Source organism: Erythrolamprus reginae, chromosome 2, assembly GCF_031021105.1.
Source record: "Erythrolamprus reginae isolate rEryReg1 chromosome 2, rEryReg1.hap1, whole genome shotgun sequence".
Lineage (NCBI taxonomy): Eukaryota > Metazoa > Chordata > Lepidosauria > Squamata > Dipsadidae > Erythrolamprus > Erythrolamprus reginae.
The window spans coordinates 183,754,162-183,769,561 of record NC_091951.1 but is presented as its reverse complement, the minus strand read 5'-3'; the positions used below and the strand labels follow the sequence as shown (position 1 = coordinate 183,769,561).

The window sequence follows — 15,400 nt, the reverse complement described above, 5'->3', positions numbered from 1 at the left end:
CTTCAACTCCCAGAATTCCTGAGCCAATCATGCTAGCTCAGGAATTCTGGGAGTTGAAGTCCACATGTCATAGAAGAGCTAACTTTGCCTACCCCTGCTTTAGACAGAAAGGATTGTTTCACAAATGCGGACTCTGCAAGTATTAATCATATGTTGCACTTTGCTTAAAAGCACCTGTGAAAAATAACCAGAAAACATGCGCGCACGTTAGGTCTGTAACTGAATAGAAGGCAGCTGCCATTTTGAGAACAAAATTCGCTTCATGTAAGTTTATGCATTTATTTGCTTTTACACTTAAATATCCTCTTTAAATACAGCATTATCACAATGAAAAGAACATAAAGGCAAAACAAAATGTAAAGGACCTGACAAGCTTTGGATTCACATTGAAAATGCCACCTGTGTATTTCCTGCAGGAAAGCAGAGTTATGAAGTTATCAGTTGCAAGTGACAAAGAGGACAGGGCTAATACCAATTATGTCAGACCAGGGCTTCTGTTAATAGAAGTCTCTTCCAGGTAGTAAAAGGGCTGTCCTGTAAACAGTTCAGTAGCACCAAAAGAAGGGAAGGAGAAAGGGAAAACAGGCAAATGTACCACCACATCAGAGTAAAAAAGAGAGTTTTGTTATTAATAACAAAAGGGAGACAGTCAAGAGACTAGGCCTTTTTGCATTAAAGAACATTCTTTAAAACAAAAGCTTTCTAAGAAGCCTAGGCTCTAATGTGGGATTTAAACAGAAAATTCTGTCATTTGAGATCAGTGGCCTTTCTTTTTTCATAATGCTCAGGAGTGTTTCTCCCCCCCCCCCCCCAGATAGCTGTTGTTGTTTTTACAAATAGCTATTTAAGGTTGTCTTTTTCTGTCATAACTAAGCACTCTCGTGGAAAAGAAAGCCAGTGTAATATTTAATAGTTCAGGTGGCTATGTCGAGTTTGTTTTCTTCCCTGTTATCTACACCTTTGGGTAAGAATATAGTATTTTAGTACTTGGTTTCTACCAAGCCATTACATTAATCATTGCATTACGGAATGTCAGTCACGTGAATTGTTTCTGCAGTATAAAAATGGAATCCTGGTATTTTAAGTGTGAAGCTGCTTCCATTTTCAGAGAGTGTATTCCACCAAAGGATCTGAGAGCATTGGCAGGTGGCCAAGGGGTGCAACAGCTTAAGCACTCAACAGGAGATTCTTATACTGCCAGATCTGCAAGAATTGAGGAAAGCCCCATTGAAAAATCATGAGTCTAGGGCTGATTGTGCCCAATCCCCAGAATAACACCAATGCCATTAAAGGCAGCAGAGTCTCTGGCTTCAGTCATTACTTTAGAGCAGACCTACAACACAATGGTTGCCAATTCAGGGCTATAAAGACTATAGCTGGAACAAGAGAGGAATAATATAGGAAAAAGACAAGTGCATCTTGTCCTGAAACAAATCTACAGTTGCCCACAATTATGTTAGTGTAATTGTGTAAAAAAGCATTTACCGGTCAGTATTATAAATAGCCACAGTGCTTTCAAAGATTGAAAATATTTCTTTAACAGATGCCTTCGCTTTGACCTAGATACCTACAAAGCTATGCATTTGATGTAGGAGGAAAATTTTTCTATTCTGTTTGATTCAGATGTGAAGAGCACTAAACACATTTGCTACTGTGAAAGCTGCATCTGGGATCAGCTGCCTTGAAAATAAATCTAGCTTGTTATAGCACCACTTGTTTTGTAAACTACAAATGTTTAAAAGATTCCTCCTAAAGACATCAATGGAATGGACCCTCAAACCCAACAGTAGCCTGGGGATAAAACAGCGTGGAATAAAAGCCTAAACACCCCCGCAGGAATGAGACTAGTGTTTATATTTTAGTGTGTGTATGTCATGCAACATGTGTAGCTTTTTAAAGACAGGACAGTGGACATTTTTAAGGCTGCACCTTCATCCTGTTACATTTTAAAATGTACAAAGGAGACATTTGCCCACTGAACATAGCATTGCTCCTAAGCAATCCCCAGAAAGAGGTGGTGTGAAAGCAATTAAGTAGCTAGTAATCTGGCAAAAGTACAGGAACCCTGGCTGTATACTATATGCTAATCGGCACAAGGAGAGCTTGGGTGAAATAAGGTTTAAAAAAATTAAGAAAGTAATTTCGTATTGGAGTCTTTGCCTCTTATTCTGAAGCCTGGAATGGGTTGGAAGGATGTTATATGTCAATAGTTCTAGCCAGTTTTTCTCCACTGCCGCCTACACAGCATTTGCTTGTGTTTATCTTAGAGTGTGTCACTTTCAGGAGAATAGGCTTTTCTGGATGCACTAGCAGTGCCGATTGCTCATCACTGATGGTTAACAGCCAAGAATTAAGTTAGATTTGGCTACCCAGATTTCCCTTGTTCTGTCTACTCCCAAGCAGCTTTGCAATTAAAAGGCAAGCCTGTTAAATCTTTCCAGACTCAGCATCTACAAACATACGTGGCCCAGCATTTGCACAGATCTAGCGATAAGCCTGAAAAACACAAAACACCCACTTAAGTTCTGATGGTGCCTGTATTGTTTCTCAGCTGGGAGGTAGATTTTAATGAGGATACGTATCTTTGCAAAGCTACTTAAATCCCACCCTCTCTTACGCATAAGGAGTTATGGGTAACTGAATACCCAGTGTACCTTTCGTGCAACTCTTGAGCAGTCTGAAAAAAGAAGGATTCATAAATATAGGGAAACCAGTTCTTGCTAAGCCCCAGACCTTACACCACAGGGCTGTAACATGAGCTGGGTCAGAGCAGGTGATGACAGAGCAAGGCAATGATTATCTCTTGTTTACTACAAGGTAGATGGAGGAGGAAAGGAAGCTGGAAAGGGAAAAGTGCTTTTGTTATCCTAGAGTGGTCATAGAGGTGAGTGGCAGCTTTATAAAGGCGTCCTTTCTCCCTTTATTCCAAGACCAATTGGAACAATGTACACACTTCACCGGGAGGGGAATTGCAGGTGCCACCTTATTGCACATTTACTGACCCCTAAATGCTTGGGACCCAGCAGGTTGCAGTTTTACTGCACACAGACTCTGCGCCCTTTCAAGTCATCCAGAAGGCTAGGTTGCTAAGCAAGGAGCAAGGGGACAGAAAGCTTTCAATATCGTCTCCAAATTCTTGTGCAATCAGAATGGAAAAGACAAGAGACAATGAAAGGGAAAATTGATTCATAAAACTATGGGGCAAAGGGCTAATTTGTCAAATTCTCTGCCCACCCAAACTGACAGTTCTTTTCGGAAGGTGGATCCTACCCAATCCTAGGGTGTTCTGTGTTTACAGAATCAGATCCCCAAAGGGGCCCTAGCTGGAGGTGAAGCTCAGCATTAGAGTCAGTGACAAGTCTTGAGTCACATCATGTGCGTAAACATTTAGCGTTTTTTAAAAAGTTAATTTAAACTTAATCAGTCCCAGCAAAGGCCAGTCAGCAAAACGGGCCATGAACATGTTTGGGTGAAGCTATTGGCGGGGGCAGGACAGAAGCTCCAGGATGAAAATTATTATTTTTTTACGACAGTTGCATGCCAAACTGTAGGTGTAAGCTAGTCATGATCAAAGTTAATTCATAGTGAATTTAAAAAATATATGGGATTCTTCCAGGGAACGAAGGGCAGTAAATGTCACATAAATAAGAGGCTGCAGAGCTTAAGCTGTGTAACTGGTTAGAGCAGTTCAAGCAAGTAAGGTCACCGTTACCAAGACACAGCACTGAAAAGTAACAGAAAGGGACGGGTGGCGGTGGCGGCGGTGACGGCAGCTTCGCTTGGGATCAGCAACCGGAGGGGGAGATTCCACCACGCAGAGAGACTGATTGACGTCGTGAAGTAGCGACCGGCATTCCGTTCCACCTGCCCTCCAACCCATCCAGCGCATTAGAAAAGGCAGCTTTGCTCTATTGCTTCCGTGAGACACATTCACATTTGGTCCTTGTAGGATGGAGTCAAGGCCTCCCCTACAAAGTTCCATCGGCCTATGGGTCCAACCTCTTCAGAACCGGGAGGCCGCCCAACTAGTAGACACATCCTTTCCTCCTCTGAGGCAGCTATAAGTGCTCGTTTTAGGCCCTCATACGGTGGGGCCCACACAAAGCAGCCCCCCTCTTCTCTCTTCCCTCCCACACCCCAATATTAAACAATTCCCAATGGCCGTGGCCATTTGATAAAAACCTTTGTCAATAAATAAACCTCAAGGTGAAGGGCTGGGAACCGTCACACGGTCAGAGAAGGGCCCAAAGAGCATTCCTCAGAAGAGGGGAGCTCGCAGGCCCTCTCTGGAGACGACGGCGGCACCACACTCTGGGGCCGCAAACTGTCTTGTGGCACGTCTGTGTGGAGTGGCAAGCTTGGCAGAGGAACCTCAGGCTGGCAGCTCTCAGAAGACAGGGGCTCGAAAGGTGCCGCCGCCTTCTCTGTTTCTACACCGTTGGTGGCTGTGGCTCTGCCGCAAGTCACCAGTGAAGTCACAGGGACAGAGTAGATGCTCAGCTCCTTTTCCTCTGGGTAACGAGGGCCCCCCTCAGGCTCCTCTGCTCTATTTTCCCCCTTCACCCCCAGCACTGACCTTTGGTCAACCTGATAGTACACAACAGGCCCATTGTTCAAGTAGGGTTGGCTGCCCTCAGCTGAGCTGGCTTGCTCAGAACTGTCCGTGAAACACAGAACAGAGGAACCTGGCGGCAGCTGAGCTTGAATGAGGATTGGTGTGGCGAGGCTTGGGCACATCCCTTCGGAGACAGAAAGCGGCTCCTCCAAAATGCACACCCCCAAGCTTTCCATGCTGGAGCCGCTGCTAGAGTCTTCCTCCGCCTTCAGCCGCTCCAGCTCCTCGGCGGTCTGAAGATGCATGACGGCCGTTTCGTTCTCCGCCATGAACTCCTGAAAGTCCTGGGTCTCTGGGGACTGGCTTCCCAGCCAGTCACTGCCGGAGCTATGGGGGGCCTCTTCATCCAGAACCTGGGCCCGGCTCACCTGCCGTTTATTCTCTAGCTCTAGTTTCATAATGGTGTGCAGGTAGTGAGTCCTCACCCGGATGGGATTGAATTCAATTCTCCCAGCCATGTTCCCACAACCATCTCTGGAACAGCCGCATGGGAAGGACATTCGGTCCACCTGAGTGGGGGAAGCGAAGGACAATGAAAACTCGGCCTGGGTGAGAACCGAGGAAGTGATTGGAAGGATGGAAGCTTGGCTAAAATGAGAGTAAGCGAACAGATAGGAAATTAAGTCATGTGAAAAATGTGAAATCCATGTAAGCTGTTTATCAAAAAAGCAACCGGCTAGATAGCCCTCAAGCAACCCAGATTCCGTACACACACACACACACACACACACACACACACACACACACACTCAATTATTTCTCCCAGCTAACGAACCTATCAATCTTGTATTTCAAGGAGAAATCAAAAGGAATAAAGAATGGCCTGGAGTATGCCTGATTCGATCTATTGTGAAAGAGAGAATGTGCTCTTTGACACTTCATTTATCAAGCCATCCAATGGTTTCAGGATAAAAGCACTTTCAGGAAAGAGGACCTGGAATCCTTTACCAGAGAGCTAGGCATTTAGTGTGCAAAAGAGGCAGAGAGAGAGAGAATGTCTTTGCCAAGAAATTATTAAGAGCAGAAATACCAATGCACACATTCCACTGGAGGGAGAGGGGGGGCAAAGTGCTACAGATGAGAACAATGCATGAAATTTGGTCCTGGAGAGATTACCCAGCATCTTAGATGTTGGGAATCAAAAAGGAAGCAACTTAAGGCTTCCTGTACTTAAGGCCTCTGGATTCCAAACATCCCTTTCTCTCTTCGCTTTTGTCTATGAAGCATAACAGCATAAATCAAATACTATGAAAATGGGGTTAAAATTGCACAAACACTGCATAACGTTCGATCAGATTCTTTCAAGCACTCATTCCATATAGCGGCCAAGAGAAAGAGAGAAGTAGAAGAATACAGGATTCCCACATGCATAACTACAGTGACCTCACGTCATCCTAGTGCCATTTCCTCAAAGACCTTCTCATCCTTCTAGCTCCCTATCCCAGAGGCCGTCTGCATCTTGTCATTTGTTTTCTCTCCAGAAACTCAAGCAGGATCTTCCCACCTGAATTAAGATTCTTTTTAAAATTTCAGTCTTGGGAGCATCTAAGGCAGTGATGGCGAACCTTTTTTTCCTCGGGTGCTGAAAAAGCATGCATGTGTACCATCGCGCATGCGCGAATGCCCGCACCCATAATTCAATGCCTGGGGAAGATGAAAACAGCTTCTGCCACCCTCTGGAGGCCCTCTGGAAGCTGAAAACAGCCTGTTTCCCAACTTCTGGTGGACCCAGTAGGCTCATGTTTCGCCTTCCCCAGCTTCCCTGGAGCCGGGGGAAGGCAAAAATGACCTCCCACATCCCCCTGGAGGCTGTCTGGAAGCCAAAAACGCCCTTCCAGAGTCTCTGTGTGAGCCAATAATAAGCAAAAATCACACACATGCACATTGGAGCTGAGCTAGGGCAGCGGCTCGTGTGCCAGCAGATATGGCTCCGCGTACCACTTGTGCCATAGGTTTGCCATCACTGATCTAAGGGGACCATACATCCTATCCCCTCTTAAGACTTTGTAGAGGTTGGCCCTTCTTATAAGCTCAGACTCAACACATGAGACAAGGCTTGAGTGGACCCCGCTCCATATCAAAAAGACACGCAGGCAACAGGAGATACAGTTCAGGCCAAAGCCTAGCGGTTTCTTCCCCACTGACCTGGCATTTAATTCCAGCCTGGCTACAGGCACAGGCCTCAGGGTCACAGTACAGCCGGCAGTCGCACCCACATTCTTCTCGCGAGAGGCGGATGGCCCGAAGTTCTTGTTTTTCCTCCGCATCGATGCGATGAACACCAGAGGCGCGAAGTAGAGCTCGCCGCCGCTTGGTGGGCAACGGCTGCAAGAAGAAGTAGTCGTCCACCTCCACGTTCTCTACATCGAGGTCGTCATCAGAGACATCCTCAAGCGTCAAGCCATCAGCCTCTTCGGACTCCACGGTTCCATTCTTGGTCAGCTTAGGGGAGGGTGTGGGAAAGAACAGAGAACACAACAGACACAGACACCAGCAAAGTTAATCTTGAAATTGAAATCCCATCAGTTTTCAGTCTGGAAAAAAAAAGACAAATGATTTCCCTGAGTTTAACTGGGCTGCAAAGGTCACCCGTTTCCTCCAAGTACCGATTCCTCCCAGGCTGTGGGTTTTGACAATGATGTGGTTTTCTGCACTGTCAAAGCTGAAGTCAGCCCAAAAGTTTGCTTGACAGAGAGGGAGCACGTTCTAACAGTGATCTAGCTTTGATGGACAGGCCAGAGCACCGTTAGACCATGTTCTGGGCTTTTCATTCTCCTTTGCTAGCAGAGCCCAACATCCAGAGAGAATGGGGAATAAATTCTGACACTGACTCGCCTTTGCACATGCAGGTCTTTGAGCTACCACACAAGCCATAGCCTTGTTGGAAAAGATTATGGGCTTTGGCCAAACCAGATCTTGGCTTGTGCAGGCAGATCATGATCAATTAAGAGAGAGCAGTTTAGTTCTTTGCACATTCCTAAGCTCCGTTTCCACCCCTTCTGAACCTTTATTCAACCCATCAATCCTTAAAATTTGGCCTCAAACAGAAGGATATTAGAGGGAGATACAATGATACCTCCTCTTACGAACCCCTCTTCATACAAACTTTTTGTGATATGAACCCGGTGCTTAAGATTTTTTTGCAATCACTGAGCACATGTTATATGTTGTGTGTGTGTTTTATATTATAAAAATCAATAAAAATATTAATTTTTTAAAAAGATTTTTTTGCCTCTTCTTCTGAACTATTTTCACCTTATGTACCCAAACCGCCGCCGCTGGGATGCCCCGCCTCTGGACTTCTGTTGCCAGGCCAAAGTGCTGGGATTCTCCTGAGGCTCCCCCTTGCTGGAAAACCCCACCTCCGGACTTCCGTTGCCAGCCCAAACGTTGGGATTTCCCTGAGCCTCCTCTCACTGGGAAACCCCGCCTCTGGACTTCCGTTGCCAGCCCAAACGTTGGGATTTCCCTGAGCCTCCTCTCACTGGGAAACCCCGCCTCTGGACTTCCGTTGCCAGCCGAAGCGCTGGGATTCCCCTGAGGCTCCCCAAACAGAAGACGGATTCCCTTCATTTTTGCCGTCGCTGCTTTGAATCCCAGCGAGGGGAGCCTCAGGGGAATCTCAGCACTTTGGCTGGCAATGGAAGTCCGAAGGCAGGGATTCCCAGTGGCGCAAGGCAAAAGGGGTGACTTTTGGGATGGGGTTGCACGAATTATTTGCTTTTACATTGATTCTTATGGGGAAAATTGCTTCGTCTTACGAACTTTTCATCTTACAAACCTGGTCACGGAATGAATTAAGTTTGTAAGACGAGGTATCACTGTATGTATTTCATTTACCGGATTTTTTGGAGTATAAGACGCACCTTCTCCCACACACACACAAAAGGGGGTGAAATGTGGGTGTGTCTTATGCACTGAATGTAGCCCTGCCCAGCCTCTCAAACGGAGCTTTAAAAGGCTGAAAACAGCCTCTGAAATGGAGCTTTGCAAGGCTGAAAACATATATAGAGAGAGAGTAGCAAATTTTCCAAGCCAAAATTCTATATTTAAATTTGACATTTCTAGATAGTGGTATCTAAAAAGCAAGAATTCTTTCTTATCAGTATTGACCATTATACTCTATATTTTTCACTTTGACAAACTTTGTGTTATGTTATTTATACATAACTGGTCCTTGACTTACAACCATTCCTTTGGCAACCAATGAAAGTTACAATGGAATTGAAAAAAAAGTGACTTATGAACAGTCCTCACATTCATGACTGAAACATCCTATAGTTATGTGATCACATGACTTGGGCAACTAGCATGTATTTATGGCAGTTGCAACATCCCATTTGCGATCTTCTCAGCCAATGTCTGAGAAATCAAGTTGATAGGGGGAAGCAGATTTGCTTAATGACCGCCAGTTTCACTTAACAACTGCAGTGATTCACTGCAATGGCAAAAAAAATTTGTAAAATCAGGTTTATGTTTAGAAATAGAAATTCTGCTCCCGCTTCTAGTTGCTAGTTGAGGACTACCTGTACATTTTAAGAAGAAAAAAAGAAAATAAATACAGTGTCTGTTTTAACTGAGAAGCAAAAAAAGATCTGAACCATGGGCAACATGGAAGCAGTATTCACATCAAGTCAGAAGTTATTCTTTTTTGTAAATATTTCCCTCATTGACTGAAACTCAACCCTGATAAGATGGAGTGGCTGTGGGTTTTGCCTCCCAAGGACAATTCCATCTGTCCGTCCATTATCCTGGGGGGGGAATTATTGACCCCCTCGGAGAGGGTCCGCAACTTGGGCGTCCTCCTCGATCCACAGCTCACATTAGAGAAACACCTTTCGGCTGTGGCGAGGGGGCCGTTTGCCCAGGTCCGCCTGGTGCACCAGTTGCGGCCCTATTTGGACCGGGACTCACTGCTCACAGTCACTCATGCCCTCATCACCTCGAGGCTCGACTACTGTAATGCTCTCTACATGGGGCTACTTTTGAAGAGTGTTCGGAAACTTCAGAATGCAGCTGCGAGAGCTATCATGGGCTTTCCTAAATATGCCCATGTTACACCAACACTCCGCAGTCTGCATTGGTTGCTGATCGCTTTCCGGTCACAATTCAAAGTGTTGGTTATGACCTATAAAGCCCTTCATGGCATCGGGCCAGAATATCTCCAGGACCGTCTTCTGCCGCACGAATCCCTGCGACCAGTTAGGTCCCACAGAGTTGGCCTTCTCCGGATCCCTTCGACTAAACAATGTCATCTGGCGGGGCCCAGGGGAAGAGCCTTCTCTATGGTGGCCCCAACCCTCTGGAACCAACTCCCCCCAGATATCAGAGTTGCCCCCACCCTCCTTGCCTTTCGTAAGCTCCTTAAAACCCACCTGTGTCGTCAGGCATGGGGGAATTGAGATATTCCCTTCCCCCTAGGCTTACAAAAGTTATGCATGGTATGTTTGTATGTATGATTGGTTTCTTAAATTGGGGGGTTTTTTTAAACTACTTTTAATATTAATTTGTTTATATTGTTTTTTACTGTTGTTAGCCGCCCCGAGTCTACAGAGAGGGGCGGCATACAAATCTAATTAAATAAATAAATAAATAAATTGACAGCAGCCCTACATTTTCCCTCTCTTCTCCTATTTTTTTAATGTTTTATTTTGGTTATTACACATTCTTGGTAAAATGCAATAAAATTTTTAAAAAACAACAAAGCTGGTGACAAAAACAAAGCGAGTAGTCGTGTTTCATCAGGGTAGCCATGGTATTACAAAGGACCATTCCTGAGAGACATGATGCAACACAGCTGAGGGCTGAGGTGAGAGCTACACTCTGCTCGAGCTCTGCAATCCGGTCTCCTCCATTTTCTGAGGGAAGCAGCGTGACAGGTGGAGCTTGGATTTGGGAATTCTACAATCTTGGGGGTTGGGGTGGGGGGGGAGAGGGTTTGAGGGTGACCTTGATCCAATCATTACATCACGACTTTGCTGAGACACTAAACACATTGGCGGCTTGATGTTTCTTACACCAAACAGACGACGGACACTACCATTCGCACTGCTGGCCATGTGGAAAGCACAGTTAATATTTCTGCTGGCAGAGACAGCCTGTTCTCAAGGGCAAAAGCAGAAGGTACACTTGGCTGATTTGTGCCTCATACAAAAAAACAACAACAAACACACACACACAACCTCATTGTCTGCTTACAGAGTACAAATTGGTTTCACCTCCAATCTTGGGAGGGGAGAAGATTTGTGTGAGGGAGTTTTTTGGTGGGGGGGCAGAGACTTGGCAGCTAGAGGGGGGAAAACGATGCTGGAGATTGTTGTAAGGTAACAAATAAGCTCCATAAGGTGGCTGAATAAGGATCACGTATATGAGAAAGCAGAATTGACCTTAAAAACGAGAAGGAGTTGCATGACAAATGCAGGAATGAAACCTTTAAAAATGTAGCTGATAGGACCTTCAACATTTCTGTGCCACTAACAGACTTGAAAGGGGAAAACGGATTTTCAGAATGCCAAATTCTCTGTGGAATATACAAAACCCTCATGTATTAGGAAAAGCACTCTGCATGTTTCCCATCAGCTATAAGAGCACCATAGTCCTATTACCAAAGCTGCAACTACTTTTTTGGAGGTGGTAACGACACCAGTTACTCTCTCTCACGGGGTGGTTGTACTGGGGAAAACAGGAGGAGAAAGGTGTTTTAGTTATGTTTGCTGCCTGGAGTTATTTGTAAAAATAATAAAGGTGGGAAATAAATACATAAACAAATAAACAGGCTCCTTTTCAGACATACTCCAATATACAGTGGTACCTCATCTTACGAACGCCTCTTCTAACGAACGTTTCAAGATACGAACCCGGTGTTTAAGATTTTTTTGCCTCTTCTTCCGAACTATTTTCACCTTACGAACCCAAGCAGCTGCTGCTGGGATGAAGGGGTTTCTTTTTTTCCCCTTTTTTGAAGAAAGAAAAGGGAGGGGCTGTTTGGGGGAGGAAAATTTTTGCAGAGAACAGCGTGCTTGCAAAGGCACTGAAAGGGTGTCTTTTGAAGAAAGAAAAGGGAGGGGCGCCCCCTTGCCTTTCTTCCTTCCCACTCACCCTTTAGCCTAGCCTTGCTTCTTCCACCCGCCCCCTTTAGCTGCTCCTCCCTGCCCTCTGTTCGCTCCCTTCTAAAGTTTGGGATTTTCCTGAAGGATGTGCAGGCATTATTTGCTTTTACATTGATTCCTATGGGAAACATTGTTTCATCTTACGAACTTTTCACCTTACGAACCTCCTCCTGGAACCAATTAAGTTCGTATGATGAGGTACCACTGTATAAGGAGGATGGATTGGTATCCAGGACCTGATGGTCATTCCTACAACCGAAAACACCCAAAAACAGCTACCACAGAAAGCTAGCAAGCTAGCTAGCCAGTCACAACCTAGATCCTTCTCCTTTTTTTCACTTTCTGGAGAAGGTGGCATATGTACAAACAAGGATGGATCGTACCAGGACAAACCTGGACCTTGCAGTTCAGAAACTGGTTTTTCCTTTACCAACTATAAGAAGTAGGCCAGAGTTGCAGGACTACAGAGGGAATATTTGTCCTTTTGGCTAAGCTAGTTGTCATGGTAGCAAGAGAATGATTGGACCGTCTATGTTTTTTGACAGAAGTGTTCAATTCAGTAAGGGAAACCCAGTTGCTAGGCAACCTACAGGACACGCCAACCAGGCTGCCAGGAGGCACGATAAGGAGATGGACTGAAGGGGAAGCTTGCTAGAGGAAGCTAACAAGGGGAGGGGGCTTTCGCTGCAATGGCTGAGCCTTCCCATGAATCAAGCTGGCACAAAACGGAGGCTAGAAAACTGGTTGGCATGACTAGCAGTACTTGTCTCTTGGCTCCCAGGGCTCCCCTGCTGCTGGATGTGGGGAAATCCTCAGCTTCTCCTCAGAAAGCTCATCCCTGATCCTCCCTCACCAAGCCCCAGAGGGAAAGCTCCTGTCAACTTCACGTTTGTTCACTTCAAGAAAAAATTCTTCCAAAACTCATTTTCACATTACCAGCTGCAATTCTCATATTCCAATCCCGATGGGAGGGCTATACAGTGTTCCCTCGATTTTCGTGTGTTCGAACTTTGCGAATAGCCTACATTAATTAATTAATTAAAAAATGCTTTGCGGGGTTTTTTCCTATACCACGGTTTTTCCCCACCCGATGACATCATATGTCATCACCAAACTAATAATTTTTGCAAATAAATAACAAAATAAATAATTATTGTTAATAAATAAATTTGTTTATAAATATCAGGATCACTAAGTGTCTTATTCAATGGTGAGTACCAGTAATAATGGTGAGTAAATGGTTGTTAAGGGAATGGGAAATGGTAATTTAGGGGTTCAAAGTGTTATGGGATGGCTTGTGATACTGTCCATAGCCAAAAATGGTGTATTTACTTCCGCATCTCTACTTCGCGGAAATTCGACTTTCGCGAATTTCCATCCCCTGTGGAAATCAAGGGAACACTGTATGTGGTCTATGAAATATGAGGAAATCCAGGGGAAAATAGGCTTCGGTTTGGGGTGCAGAATTAACATAATGGGGTAGACAGGAAAGAAAACCAAAATGCAAATTAATCAGAAGTGAATATTTGAAATTTGGAGACAAATAAAAGAAGCCAGGCAAATGCACCAAAGGACCATATGATCGTCTAGTTCAGGGGTGCCAAACTGGTGTGTCCCACGGGCCAGATGTGCCACACCCACCCCAGCTCTGTGAAGGGAAAAAAGTTGTGATACGTCATGTGACAGTAACCTGATGTGGCAAGTTCGACACCCGTGGTCTAGATCTTCTCTACCACTTCCCACAGGTAGGCCTTTTATGAAGTCACCATATCAAACTGGGCCAAGGATTACAGGTACAGTGGTACCTCATCTTACGAACGCCTCTTCTAACGAACTTTTCAAGATACGAACACGGTGTTTAAGATTTTTTTGCCTCTTCTTCCGAACTATTTTCACCTTACGAACCCAAGCCGCTGCTGCTGGGATGAAGGGGTTTCTTTTTTTCCCCTTTTTTGAAGAAAGAAAAGGGAGGGGCGGCTTGGAGGGGGAAAGACTTTGCAGAGAACAGCATGCTTGCAGGGGCACTGAAAGGGTGTCTTTTGAAGAAAGAAAAGGGAGGGGCGGCTTGTAGGGGGAAAGACTTTGCAGAGAACAGCGTGCTTGCAGGGGCACTGAAAGGGTGTCTTTTGAAGAAAGAAAAGGGAGGGGCGGCTTGGAGGGGGAAAGACTTTGCAGAGAACAGCGTGCTTGCAGGGGCACTGAAAGGGTGTCTTTTGAAGAAAGGGAGAGGCGCCCCCCTTGCCTTTCTTCCTTCCAACTCACCCTGTAGCCTAGCCTTGCTTCTTCCACCCGCCCCCTTTAGCTGCTCCTCCCTGCCCTCTGTTCGCCTCCCTTCTAAAGTTTGGGATTTTCCTGAAGGATTTGCACCCATTATTTGCTTTTACATTGATTCCTATGAGAAACATTGTTTCGTCTTACGAACTTTTCACCTTACGAACCTCCTCCTGGAACTATCATGAGGTACCACTGTATTTAAAATCAATTCTCAACCTTGCTGTATTCTCTACATGTGCATCAAAATAAAGTCAAGCTGCAGCACCAAAATCTCAGCATGTGAGTGACCAGAAAGGACTTTTCGGACTGCCAAAAGCCTACCTTCATTTTCTTGGCGTGAAGCTTCTCCTCCTTCAGGTGTTCTCGAAGGATCTCACGATGATTCACTTCCTGCTCTTGGGCAAATTCGCCAAGGGTATACCTGCGGACGGAGTTATGCCGCTGGGCCATGCCCAGGGAACTTCCCCCTTGGCTAGGGACGCTGGTAAATCCCTGACGCCTTGCAAAGTAGTACACGGTCACCTGGTCGAAGCGCACGTTCTTTCTACGCAGCTGTTTCTGCCTTTTTAAGATGGAGGTTGCTGAGATGTAAAGGAAGCAAAACAGAAACACCGCTTGAAAATGGAAGCAAGGAGGGGTCTCCCGTCAATGCACCCCATTTAATGTTTTCTTCATTGTTACAGTGCACCCGTGGCAAATGTCGTTCGAAGAACGTGTCCTCTGCCATAGAAGCTTTCAAAATTTTTCACACTGACACATATCTGCCACTTAATTCTTAAGCTCTGGACAGGATTCTGAGCATGTTCCAGGATATAAAGAGCACTGGCCGAAGCCTGCAGGATTTTATTGCAGCTCTGAACAACCAAGAGTGGAGTCTGTAAGCTATTTAAAATTCTGGCTGTGTCCCACACAGGCGAATTAATAATGACAGGCAAGCTGTCTTTCCAGAAATCTGGGAAATACTGAGAAATCTTAAGGTTCTGTAGAATCAACGCAGCATCGCAATCTATTTTTTAACTGCCACTAAACAACAGGCATGGCACTGTTTTGTTGAGTCAGGTCCTTATCCAGCAAATCATCTTTTCACATCTAATTTCCTTCTCCAATCAGCAGTGACGTTAACATAGGCAAGTCTATCTGAGTAGGAATCACCAGGGCAGAATGTAAGCTATTTGAACTAACGGCTATTCTACTGAACTAAGACTAAAGTCCTGGAAAGACTAGCCTGATTAATTTCTTATAACTCTTCTTCGTGCTCCAAGAGTGGATAAAAGAGGGTAATCAATATGGTTAGGGAGAACAAGGAGAGCAGATACACGATCCTAGGAAAAAGCACAGCTGCTTCAGGGAATTTATTTATTTGACTAGGCTCATACACTATTCTAATCATGTCTGACTCTGA

At 45.2% G+C, this 15,400-nt stretch overlaps 1 protein-coding gene across 1 annotated transcript in view; it reads right to left on the bottom strand.

Moving 5' to 3' along the window:
• Nucleotides 1-265: 265 nt before the first annotated feature.
• Nucleotides 266-15,400, bottom strand: part of CSRNP2 (cysteine and serine rich nuclear protein 2) — a 45,063-nt gene continuing 29,928 nt past the window's right edge. Inside the window, exons 3-5 of the mRNA XM_070740717.1 lie at nt 14,320-14,579; nt 6,761-7,057; nt 266-5,124 (exon numbers count right to left, since the gene is read on the bottom strand). Coding sequence (XP_070596818.1) covers nt 4,225-5,124; nt 6,761-7,057; nt 14,320-14,579 — 1,457 coding nt within the window. The 3' untranslated portion in view covers nt 266-4,224. The remainder of the gene's footprint in view (nt 5,125-6,760; nt 7,058-14,319; nt 14,580-15,400) is intronic.